Consider the following 12,851-nt stretch of genomic DNA (forward strand, 5'->3'; position numbering starts at 1 on the left):
AGAAGATAGAACTGTGGTTATTCTAGTGCTCTAGGGAGCTGACTATCCAGAACGGCTGAGATGCTGGGTATCAGACTTGCATTGGCTGGGATGCTACGCACAGAACTTAGCATTTACTCGATTTACAGACTATTTTCGGACATAGTCTATCAAAACTCCGTCAAATTTATTTCTAGAAGATAGAACTGTGATTATTCTAGGGCTCTAGGGAGCTGGCTATCCAGAAATGCTGAGATGCTGGGTATTAGACCTGCATTGGCTGGGATGTCAAGCTCAGAACTTAGCAACTCCTCGATTTCGATCCTTTTTTGTAGTTTTGAAAGACTATCTTTCAAAAATTTGCCAACTTTCGTTCTAGAAGATAGAACTGCATGTATTCTAATGCTTTAGAGTGCTTGCTATCCAGAACTGCTGAGATGCTAGGTATCCAGCCCGAATTGGCTGGGATGCTAAGCTCCGAACTTAGCTATTTCTCGATTTCGAGACTATTTCAAACATAATCCTCCAAAACTCTGCCAAATTTCCTTCTAGAAGATAGAACTGTGGTTATTTTAGTGCACTAAGGAACTGCCTATCCAGAATTGCTGAGATGCTGGGTATCAGACTTGCATTAGCTGGGATGCTAAGCTCACAACTTAGCATTTAGTCGATTTCGAGACTTCGGTACTATTTCCGGACATAGTCTATCGAAACTCTGTCAAATTTCCTTCTAGAAGATAGAACTGTGGTTATTCTAGTGCTCTAGGGAGTTGGCTATCCAGAAATGCTGAGATGCTGGGTGTCTGACCTGCATTGGCTGGGATGCTAAGTTCAGAACTTAGCAATTCCTCTATTTCGATAGTTTTTTCGGAGTTTTGAAAGACTATCTTTCAAAACTTTGCTAAATTTCGTTCTAGAAGATAGAACTGCATGTATTCTAATTCACTAGGGTGCTTGCTATCCAGCACTGCTGCGATGCTAGGTATCTAGCCCGCATTGGCTGGGCTGCTAAGCTCCGAACTTAGCTAATTCTAGATTCGAGACTATTTCAAACATAATCCTCCAAAACTCTGCCAAATTTCGTTCTAGAAGATAGAACTGTGGTTATTCTAGTACACTAGGGAGCTGCTTATCCAGAACTGCTGAGATGCTGGGTGTCAGACCTGCATTGGCTGGGATGCTACGCTCAGAACTTAGCATTTACTCAATTTCGAGACTATTTTCGAAGATAGTCTATCAAAACTCTGTCAAATTTTCTTCTAGAAGATAGAACTGTAATTATTCTAGAGCACTAGGGTTTTAGCTATTCAGAACTTCTGAGATGCTGGGTATCAGACCTGCATTGGCTGGGATGCTAAGCTCAGAACTTAACATTTACTCAATTTCGATACCATTTTCGAAGATAGTCTATCAAAACTCTGTCAAATTTCCTTCTAGAAGATAGAACTGTAATTATTCTAGAGCACTAGGGTTTTAGCTATTTAGAACTTCTGAGATGCTGGGTATCAGACCTGCATTGGCTGGGATGCTAAGCTCAGAACTTAACATTTACTCAATTTCGATACCATTTTCGGACATAGTCTATCAAAACTCTGTCCAATTTCCTTCTAGAAGATAGAACTGTGGTTATACTGTGTGGTGGTGTGGTGGAACTGTGGTGTGGTGTGGTGGTGGTGTGGTTGTGGTGTGGTGGTGTGGTTGGAACTGTGGATATGTGTACAAAACGCGAGAGTTTAAAGTGTTATAGAACTGTGGTTATTCTAGTGCTCTAGGGAGCTGACTATCCAGAACGGCTGAGATGCTGGGTATCAGACTTGCATTGGCTGGGATGCTATGCACAGAACTTAGCATTTACTCGATTTACAGACTATTTTCGGACATAGTCTATCAAAACTCCGTCAAATTTATTTCTAGAAGATAGAACTGTGATTATTCTAGGGCTCTAGGGAGCTGGCTATCCAGAAATGCTGAGATGCTGGGTATTAGACCTGCATTGGCTGGGATGCCAAGCTCAGAACTTAGCAACTCCTCGATTTCGATCCTTTTTTGTAGTTTTGAAAGACTATCTTTCAAAAATTTGCCAACTTTCGTTCTAGAAGATAGAACTGCATGTATTCTAATGCTTTAGAGTGCTTGCTATCCAGAACTGCTGAGATACTAGGTATCCAGCCCGAATTGGCTGGGATGCTAAGCTCCGAACTTAGCTATTTCTCGATTTCGAGACTATTTCAAACATAATCCTCCAAAACTCTGCCAAATTTCCTTCTAGAAGATAGAACTGTGGTTATTTTAGTGCACTAAGGAACTGCCTATCCAGAATTGCTGAGATGCTTGGTATCAGACCTGCATTGGCTGGGATGCTACGCTCAGAACTTAGCATTTAGTCGATTTCGAGACTTCGATACTATTTCCGGACATAGTCTATCAAAACTCTGTCAAATTTCCTTCTAGAAGATAGAACTGTAGTTTTTCTAGAGCAATAGAGAGCTAGCTATCCAGAACTGCTGAGATGCTGGGTATCAGACTTGCATTAGCTGGGATGCTAAGCTCACAACTTAGCATTTAGTCGATTTCGAGACTTCGGTACTATTTCCGGACATAGTCTATCGAAACTCTGTCAAATTTCCTTCTAGAAGATAGAACTGTGGTTATTCTAGTGCTCTAGGGAGTTGGCTATCCAGAAATGCTGAGATGCTGGGTGTCTGACCTGCATTGGCTGGGATGCTAAGTTCAGAACTTAGCATTTACTCAATTTCGAGACTATTTTCGAAGATAGTCTATCAAAACTTTGCTAAATTTCATTCTAGAAGATAGAACTGCATGTATTCTAATTCACTAGGGTGCTTGCTATCCAGCACTGCTGCGATGCTAGGTATCTAGCCCGCATTGGCTGGGCTGCTAAGCTCCGAACTTAGCTAATTCTAGATTCGAGACTATTTCAAACATAATCCTCCAAAACTCTGCCAAATTTCGTTCTAGAAGATAGAACTGTGGTTATTCTAGTACACTAGGGAGCTGCTTATCCAGAACTGCTGAGATGCTGGGTGTCAGACCTGCATTGGCTGGGATGCTACGCTCAGAACTTAGCATTTACTCAATTTCGAGACTATTTTCGAAGATAGTCTATCAAAACTCTGTCAAATTTTCTTCTAGAAGATAGAACTGTAATTATTCTAGAGCACTAGGGTTTTAGCTATTCAGAACTTCTGAGATGCTGGGTATCAGACCTGCATTGGCTGGGATGCTAAGCTCAGAACTTAACATTTACTCAATTTCGATACCATTTTCGGACATAGTCTATCAAAACTCTGTCCAATTTCCTTCTAGAAGATAGAACTGTGGTTATTCTAGTGCTCTAGGGAGCTGACTATCCAGAACGGCTGAGATGCTGGGTATCAGACTTGCATTGGCTGGGATGCTACGCACAGAACTTAGCATTTACTCGATTTTCAGACTATTTTCGGACATAGTCTATCAAAACTCCGTCAAATTTATTTCTAGAAGATAGAACTGTGATTATTCTAGGGCTCTAGGGAGCTGGCTATCCAGAAATGCTGAGATGCTGGGTATTAGACCTGCATTGGCTGGGATGCCAAGCTCAGAACATAGCAACTCCTCGATTTCGATCCTTTTTTGTAGTTTTGAAAGACTATCTTTCAAAAATTTGCCAACTTTCGTTCTAGAAGATAGAACTGCATGTATTCTAATGCTTTAGAGTGCTTGCTATCCAGAACTGCTGAGATGCTAGGTATCCAGCCCGAATTGGCTGGGATGCTAAGCTCCGAACTTAGCTATTTTTCGATTTCGAGACTATTTCAAACATAATCCTCCAAAACTCTGCCAAATTTCCTTCTAGAAGATAGAACTGTGGTTATTTTAGTGCACTAAGGAACTGCCTATCCAGAATTGCTGAGATGCTGGGTATCAGACCTGCATTGGCTGGGATGCTACGCTCAGAACTTAGCATTTAGTCGATTTCGATACTATTTTCGGACATAGTCTATCAGAACTCTGTCAAGTTTCCTTCTAGAAGATAGAACTGTGTTTATTCTAGTATTCCAGGAAGCTGGCTATCCAGAACTGCTGAGATGCTGGGTGTTTGACCCGCATTGGCTGGGATGCTAGCTCAGAACTTAGCATTTACTCGATTTCGAGACTATTTTCGGACATAGCCTATCAAAACTCTGTCAAATTTCCTTCTGGAAGATAGAACTGTGAATATTCTAGTGCTCTAGGGAGCTGGCTATCCAGTACTGCTGAGATGTTGGGTGTTTGACCCGCATTGGCTGGGATGCTAGCTCAGAACTAAGCTATTTTTCGATTTCGAGACTTCGATAATATTTCCGGACATAGTCTATCGAAACTCTGTCAAATTTCCTTCTAGAAGATAGAACTGTGGTTATTCTAGTGCTCTAGGGAGTTGGCTATCCAGAACTGCTGAGATGCTGGGTGTCAGACCTGCATTGGCTGGGATGCTACGCTCAGAACTTAGCATTTAGTCGATTTCGAGACTTTGATACTATTTCCGGACATAGTCTATCAAAACTCTGTCAAATTTCCTTCTAGAAGATAGAACTGTAGTTTTTCTAGAGCAATAGAGAGCTAGCTATCCAGAACTGCTGAGATGCTGGGTATCAGACTTGCATTAGCTGGGATGCTAAGCTCACAACTTAGCATTTAGTCGATTTCGAGACTTCGATACTATTCCCGGACATAGTCTATCGAAACTCTGTCAAATTTCCTTCTAGAAGATAGAACTGTGGTTCTTCTATTGCTCTAGGGAGTTGGCTATCCAGAACTGCTGAGATGCTGGGTGTATGGCTTGCATTGACTGGGATGCTAAGTTCCGAACTTAGCAATTCCTCGATTTTGATACTTTTTTGGAGTTTTGAAAGGCTATCTTTCAAAACTTTGCCAAATTTCGTTCTAGAAGATAGAACGGCATGTATTCTAATGCTTTAGGGTGCTTGCTATCCAGAACTGGTGAGATGCTAGGTATCCAGCCCGCATTGGCTGGGATGCTAAGCTCCGAACTTAGCTATTTCTCGATTTCGAGACTATTTCAAACATAATCCTCCAAAACTCTGTCAAATTTCCTTCTAGAAGATAGAACTGTGGTTATTCTAGTGCTCTAGGGGGCTGACTATCCAGAACTGCTGAGATGCTAGGTATCTAGCCCGCATTGGCTGGGATGCCAGCTCCGAACTTAGCATTTACTCGATTTCGAGGCTATTGTCAGGCTATTTCGACACTATTTCAAACATAATCCTCCAAAAATCTGCTAAATTTCCTTCTAGAAGATAGAACTGTGGTTATTTTAGTGCACTAGGGAACTGGCTATCCAGAATTGCTGAGATGCTGGGTATCAGACCTGCATTGGCTGGGATGCTACGCTCAGAACTTAGCATTTACTCGATTTCGAGACTATTTTCGGACATAGTCTATCAAAACTATGTCAAATTTCCTTCTAGAAGATAGAACTGTGGTTATTCTTGTGCACGTGGGAGCTCGCTATCCAGAACTGCTGAGATGCTGGTTGTCAAAACTCGGATTTTTGCTCAAACTTAGCATTAATCAAAATTTACCTAGAATTATTTTTCATGTCCGTGTCCCATACATATATGAAAAAAATTTTTTTACAGTTTTGACTAGAACTCATTATATATCGTCTAGAAATGTTAGTATCTTTCATTTAAATGCTATTTCGAGGCTGTGGAGTGGGTAATGGCTGGGATGCTGGAGTGTCAAAATGTGAAGTTAGCATCTCATTTTAAAATTTCATTTTTTTCGCGAAAATGAGCAGAACTATTAAAAAAAACCATCTAGAACTGTAGAACTATTAGGGATGCTACTAGAACTCTCATAAAAGTTTGAGATGCTAGCACTTGATATGCTAGGTTCACACACACATTTAGGTACTTATAACATTTTTATTCGGTGTCATAATGCATTTATAATATTTGGAATTTAAGCACATCTCGACAAGTCTACACTTTTATACATTTCTATTGTATAACGTCAACCGGGGTGAATAGGGATAAACAAGTTCTTGAAAAATACTCACACAAATTGTGTCAAACACAACCTACTTTACTTTTAATCTAATGATAGTATTTGTGTAAGTATTTTCTAAGAAATTGTAGGTAAACCACATTTACATTTTGGCCCAATTCAACCCCGTTGACGGTATATACATCACTAATAACATAACCGTTCAAAAATCTTTTACAGGTAATTGAGGATAAGCAGCCACGATGTTCCTACGAAATACTTTACTTTAAAAATAACAAGGAGTTGTGTGTGGCACATTTTTGGCAGTTAAATAAAGCGAGATCAAACTCCTGCCCAGCCGCGATTCCCTTAAATGAAATATCTAGTTGTGGAGTTCCAATGATTACAAAATATGTAGTCAATGCGGATTACTCGAAAAACGTTTCTGAACGCACTTTACCCGCCATTTGTCAAACGCGGGAAAGGTGTGAATTTTCAACTGTTTATTCTGTAAGTAATTCTATATTTTGATATTTGGGGGCAAAACCATCCATAATACGTCTGCGCCTGCAGCCTGAATTTCATAATTGTATCTAATAACTTTATAAGTTTATCTTTTTTCAGGTAAACCCAGAAAGCATAGTATTCAGAATTGTGAATACAACAAACAACATAATTTATTCTAGAATCATGAAAAGGAACAAGAAAAAATACGTGTGCGTCGATAACTGCGGCATATTTAATTTTGACACTCTGAGTGCTACAAGAAAGGAGGACCATTTAGTTTTAAACCTTTTAAATTCGAATAAAAAGAAACGTGACAACCCTAGGCCTAAAAAAAACAAATATGCGCGCCAAAACTTGAAATCAAATGACGGTGCGTTCAATAAAAATGATTTATTAGTATACAATAACTATAACTATGAACAACCATTAGATAGAGGTCAGAGTACCACACCCAATCCACCGATGTGCAAGCAAATACTTTTAAAAGAACTTTACCGTGATTTGAACGACGAAAATTTTACATAACAAGTGTACTTTGTAATTTTCCCATACTTTTGTTGTTTTCCCCCAAGAATAATCTAAGTATAGCCTCCTAAGGCCCAAGGTCCTACCTATAGTACTTATTCAGTTCAATGAAATTTAAATCATATTCGATTGGAACAGAGTTGCTTTTGCTGTGTTTAGTTCAGTTTTTGAACAACGCAAAATCAACTCTATTCGCTACAGTGTAGGTTCAAATTTTGCATTTTTCATTTGTATGGCTGGGCCTTAGGAGGATAGTCTGACAAACCATTTCTGTCAGTAATAATAGGGGGCAAATTTGAAAAAATTAGGCGCGTAGAATAGTTCACCAATGGGAAATTTTATTTTTACGTCTTTCTACTGATAAAACTGGTTAGTCAGACTATACAATACACAATTTTATATCAATACAAATAATACAATCATTGGGAGGATATTGTATTTGATTTCTGTATCAAACATGCAACATTTCTATAATAAAACATAAACCAAAAAGTTCTATATCTTTAATTGAAATATAGCATAACCCTAAAACTGTTGTTTATTACTGTGAAGTTACCATGCATTTATAAGAATGAATAAACATAAACTTAAATATTCAATTATTCACAACGCTACTGAAACTCACAGACATATTTCTTTCTCAAGTAGTCTATGTGATAAAACTCTGCGATCATATATAACTAAGGATACCGCCTTTAGGAACATTACCGTTCAAATTCTCGGGCCAAATTAGCACACATACACAATTACGCCTACATTCAAATAAGACGACGCGTTTACAGAGCCTGTAATCAAAGCTGGTAAACGAAATAATAGTCATCTTTATTACACTAATGGTACATAGCTAAGTGTAGATGAAATGCATATAATGTCAATAACTACCAATCAGCGACATTAATCCGCTAATAACCTTCTTGCTGTACGTACTGGCCGCTGAGAGTTCGCGGTTCATATTTGATTAGAATATGACTTGGACAGGGATAGATTTATGCCATACAGTGAAGAACCAGTCAAATAATTCACGTATAATAATTTAATGCAGATTAAAAGATAACTAGTTAAAATGTTGTTATGACATGACAGACTAACTCAACATAAGTAAATATATCATTGTTGTATAAATGTATTCCGCTATAATAAGTATTTTGTATATTTTATTATCAATCTGCATGGCAGTGCGAAGTCACGTTCAGGTATAGTCTGTCTGTTTTTCTAAGATCAAGTACGTCATAGTAAATGTATGGCGAACTTGATCTTAGAAATAGGACTGGCTATACAGTCTGCAAAATTTACATGGGTACACGAATCGGGTCAAAAATATTTGAACAGGCGGAGTCACAATAAATCCCCACTTTCAGTTCAGAATATTTTATATGTACCTATATAGCCGGTCAAGCAAGTTTGTCAGTAGAAAAAGGTGCAAAATTAAAATTTTGTATAGGACCACAGCCGTTCGCGCGCTTACATTTTCTAAATTTGCCGCTCTTATAATATTTTAAACTTTCGCGTTTTGAACACATATTAACTCACATTATACGAAACGAAACTGATTTACGTCGGTAAATCAAGGTAATTGAATATAATTCGCGTTAGACCCGTCTATAATGTGAGTTAATATGTTTGCCGCTCTTTTCTACTGACGGAAATGGCTTGAGAGAGAACCTACATAAATGTGACAGTAGAGGGTGGATTCAAATGATCAACATTTTCAGATAATGTGTGTATTTGTTAAATTAATTCAGTGAAAGCATGATAGGAAAAATGTATCTACAAATAGGAGACCGGGTATGATTATCTCACGGGTTATATCTCATGAATAGAACATATTCTAGATATCTTGCCAGGCATCCACTCAATTTCATGTCTCTCTAATTGGACAGCTTTTTTCCATAGTTCTCTGCGAATAGCATCTTGTGGGAATCTGAATGGAAAGTAATGTAAAATGACAATACCAAATTTGAATATTAATTTGAAATAACTAGGTAGTTTTTTTATAGCTCCATCTCATGAAATAAAAAAGGAAAATACAAATCTGTAAGAAGGAATTTATTACTACATTTATAATTATATAGAAAATACCTAAACCAAACACAAGTTAATAAAATAGTCTACTTCATTTAGCATAACCCCATCCCTATTATCCTCGCAATTTAAAAAGTCGTATGTTGTTATGAAAGTCGTATGCAGTTGTTACGTTTTAGCTTAGCACGATAGTATTGAAAACAAATCGTCATGATTTTTCCAAATTCTACTGAAGTTATCTGTTTATACAAGTGAAAAGTGATTCCACTGTCCTTGGTATGAACTAAAATAACTTCTGCACCACTTCACGACACATGAATATATTTTTAATTACAAAAAAACGTTGTTTTTATAAATCAATTTAGCCATTTGTCACTGACTGTCATCTCGGTCGTACTGAGATTGCCAATCGAGCAGTTTGTAAGTACCGCCTATCGCGGGGTAGTTTGCGTTGGGTCATAATTGAGCGGACAGAATACTTCCATGTATAGCATTTCGCTGGATAAAACTTAATATATCTACTTATCTACCTATATGTAGTCAAAACTAAAATGTATACATCCATGACATGATATGCAGTTACCTACAGATTAAGGCACTAATTGTGTTGTCAAGCATGATATCGGTACCTATAATAATATAAAATATATTATACAATATAATATAATGTAAATATTCTACCCCTCCTTGTAAAAATATATGCAGAGTCCAAGGCACTTAAAATTAAACTAAAAGTACTAATTGACATAATTTTCATTTTTAACTACCTCTACATACACATGTGATGTACTGATGTAGTTTAAAAGCTGACAAATTTAATTTAAATACCTTTTTTGTGCATAGTATTCATGTTGCATCTCTTTCCTTAGAAAGGGAGAGGTATTGTTTGCACTAAATCACAAATAAAGTGATCTAAATTACTTGGTTTAAACATATGTTCATACTGGTTCACTGTAACTATGCCAAAGTTATATTGTAAAATTGTTTGTACATAAGAAATGTCATATGCATCAATGGTACCATGGTGGCTCATTTGACTTGAGTATAATCACAGAATAAATAATAGTACTAGGTACAGAAGACTCACTCTCTAACAAAACGCGTCTGTCACGATCAGCACAGATATGGCCGCTAGGTGGAAACAGCGCCACGCGCGACTTATGGCAAACCCCAAAATTGGGGTCGGACGGATGTACTTTTAGCCACCTGTAGCAAAGCGACGAAATCGCGGAGTGAGCCACGCCTGGTATAATGAAATAATTACCAATCCTAAATTATTAAAGTGCATTGTATTCATATTGGAGCTTCGTTAATAATGGCGTAAGTGCCATCTAGAATAAGGTCCCTTTTCATAGGTAACGTCACATATAGTCCAACATAAAACTTGGAAGACTTGATCTAAACATGCATTACTTCTATGTATACTGTAAATTTTTATTTTTATTGGCGTAATATAATATAAACTAAAAATTAACACTTCTACGTTTTATGTTTTCACATGCTATGCTTCTTTATAAAGATATGAAATTGTATTATAACACAACATCTGTTCTTCAATAGAAGTAACAACAACAATGATAAACATAAACAATGATAAATTCAAGAAAATTGTTCCTAATCCTTTTTAACAATGGCCATATCGTCGGGTGACAAGCAAAAGTCACTAAGTACTATCAAAAAATTAAAGTAATAATGCACTTTATTACACTTGTAACACGGTTTATTGTCCAATCATTTCAATCGTGTTAGTTAGTGACTTTTGCTTGTCACCCGACGATATATAAAATGCATGTATAGTCTCCATCAGATATATCGGAGCGGTCAAGGTGCTCAAAAAGAACTGAACTCACCTCTGTTGTCTAGGCGCTAGGGTGCGTATTCAGATATTTTTGAGTACCTCGGCTGCTCCATTATATCTGATGGCGAATGTACAGTGTAGGCAAGCATTTACCTTTTCTTTAATAACTATACATGACAAATCTATTGGATCCAGTTACCACCGATTTTAAATACATGCATGGCAAGACATCCTTAAGATGGTCTGACATCAAACATTGATGAGGTCTACATGGTTTAACACTTTCAGTGCCAAGAGCCCCAATTACAACCATCCCAATTCTGACTATCGGGTTCTTGGCACTGAAAGTGTTAAAACCATACCAAATGTAGCTTGAACCACAGAATAAATAATAGTACAGTCACCTGCAATAATATGTTACTCTTTGAAGGCCGCAAAAATATGTGACACGCTGTTATGACTCTACAAATAAGATCGTGTCAGATATTTTTGCTGCCTTCGTTGTGTAACATATTATTGCAGGTGACTGTACTAGGTAGAGAAGACTCACTCTCTAACAAAACGCGTCTGTTACGATCAGCACAGATACGGCCGCTAGGTGGCGACAGCGCCACGCGCGGCTTATGGCTTTCCCCAAAATTGGTGTGGAACGGATGTACTTTTAGCTACCTGTAGCAAAGCGACGAAATCGCGGAGTGAGCCACGCCTGCTTGAACCAGGGACATATTCACCCTAGGGCCAAAAGCCATGGCCTGGGGTGGCAGGTGGCACTGGTGTCATTCCTTTTTAGACCAAGAATGCCAAATTTTTAAAATATACATTGAATTCAACTATATGTTTTGGTCCTTATAATAGATGGATGAAGGTCACTTTTCTCAATCTTTATTCCCCGTGTCTTTGTTTCTCCTCTTCCGCCTCCTAATTTTTCCACATTCGTGATCCACCAGCTGATAATGTCGCTTAAAAGACCTCTTGCACGTCTCACAATTAAATTTACGGACATTTAAATGTTTCTCTTGTATATGCAGCCGCAGGCTTTTCTTTAACATCTCTTTATTGCAATAATCACATTTTCCTTTATCATATTGCCGGCCGGAATACAATAATGGTGTTAAATCATGAGTTTGCACTTTGTTAAGTAAATGCTCTTCTTTCACACATTTTTTAATAGTAATCACATTGTTATTAACTTTAGTCATCTTCACATAGTTTTTAGAGTCATTTACAGCTTCGACCCATGTCTCGTTTAAGTTCTTTTTATGGTACAGTACTTCTTTGACTTGTAAATTGAAATGCTTTCTTCTTATATGATGTTGTAGCAGCCTGTTCTCACAATAAAAAACGCCGCAGGCGTCACATTTAAACTGAATATCTTGCCGGCCGTGGAACGAGTCATCGTGGACTTTGAAGTGGTAAATTAGATTTCGTTTATCAACAAAACTTCGACCACAATAATCGCAGATAAATTTTTTTTGGGACCCCTCATGCGATTTCTTGTGGCGTTCAAATGTATCAGATCTGAAGAACTGCTTAGAACAGTATTTACACTCGAACCGAGATTTAACAACACCGTGTTTATATAAATGTGAGTTAAACTTATATGTGCTACCTATTACAGTTTTATCACATATTTCACAGTGATTCCTATCATGTGATTTCATATGGCGTTTAAATTTGTCAGAACGGAAGAACTGGCTAGGGCAGTGCTTACACTCGAACCGGGGTTTAATAACACCGTGTTTAAATAAATGTGCCTTGAAGTTACGCGGCCCACCTACTATAGTTTGTTCACATATTTCACAGTGATTCCTGGTTTTATTGGTCATGCTTGGCAGGGCTTTGTTTTTCTGCTTGAACATTGCGTAAAAATAAATGTAAAACGAACTTAAATATACAAATTAAACGAAAAATAAAAGGAAAACAAAAAAAGAATTTCTCGTCGCTCAACAAGTCATTTTTGACGTTTAGGCAATTTTGACAGTGGCCTGCTGACCAGTGACATTTTTTCTTTAGGTCGTTTGAGCCAAGT

The 12,851-nt window shown here is 37.7% G+C and overlaps 2 protein-coding genes across 2 annotated transcripts in view; one reads left to right on the forward strand and one right to left on the reverse strand.

Moving 5' to 3' along the window:
• The window catches only part of LOC134677564 (uncharacterized), a 27,534-nt gene extending 20,532 nt beyond the window's left edge, over nucleotides 1-7,002 (forward strand). Inside the window, exons 2-3 of the mRNA XM_063536039.1 lie at nucleotides 6,211-6,480; nucleotides 6,595-7,002. Of these exons, the coding sequence (XP_063392109.1) occupies nucleotides 6,211-6,480; nucleotides 6,595-7,002 (678 nt within the window). The remainder of the gene's footprint in view (nucleotides 1-6,210; nucleotides 6,481-6,594) is intronic.
• Nucleotides 6,853-12,778, reverse strand: LOC134677569 (zinc finger imprinted 3-like). Its single transcript, XM_063536046.1, has one exon. The coding sequence runs from the start codon at nucleotides 12,679-12,681 to the stop codon at nucleotides 11,698-11,700; it is 984 nt and encodes a 327-aa protein (XP_063392116.1). The 5' UTR covers nucleotides 12,682-12,778; the 3' UTR covers nucleotides 6,853-11,697.
• Nucleotides 12,779-12,851: the final 73 nt, after the last annotated feature.

Source organism: Cydia fagiglandana, chromosome 26 (assembly GCF_963556715.1).
Source record: "Cydia fagiglandana chromosome 26, ilCydFagi1.1, whole genome shotgun sequence".
NCBI classification, from domain to species: Eukaryota; Metazoa; Arthropoda; class Insecta; order Lepidoptera; family Tortricidae; genus Cydia; species Cydia fagiglandana.

What these genes read in the sequence shown, in the direction of transcription:
- LOC134677569 (XM_063536046.1), bottom strand. Translation starts at nt 12,681, where the DNA reads ATGTTCAAGCAGAAAAACAAAGCCCTGCCAAGCATGACCAATAAAACC.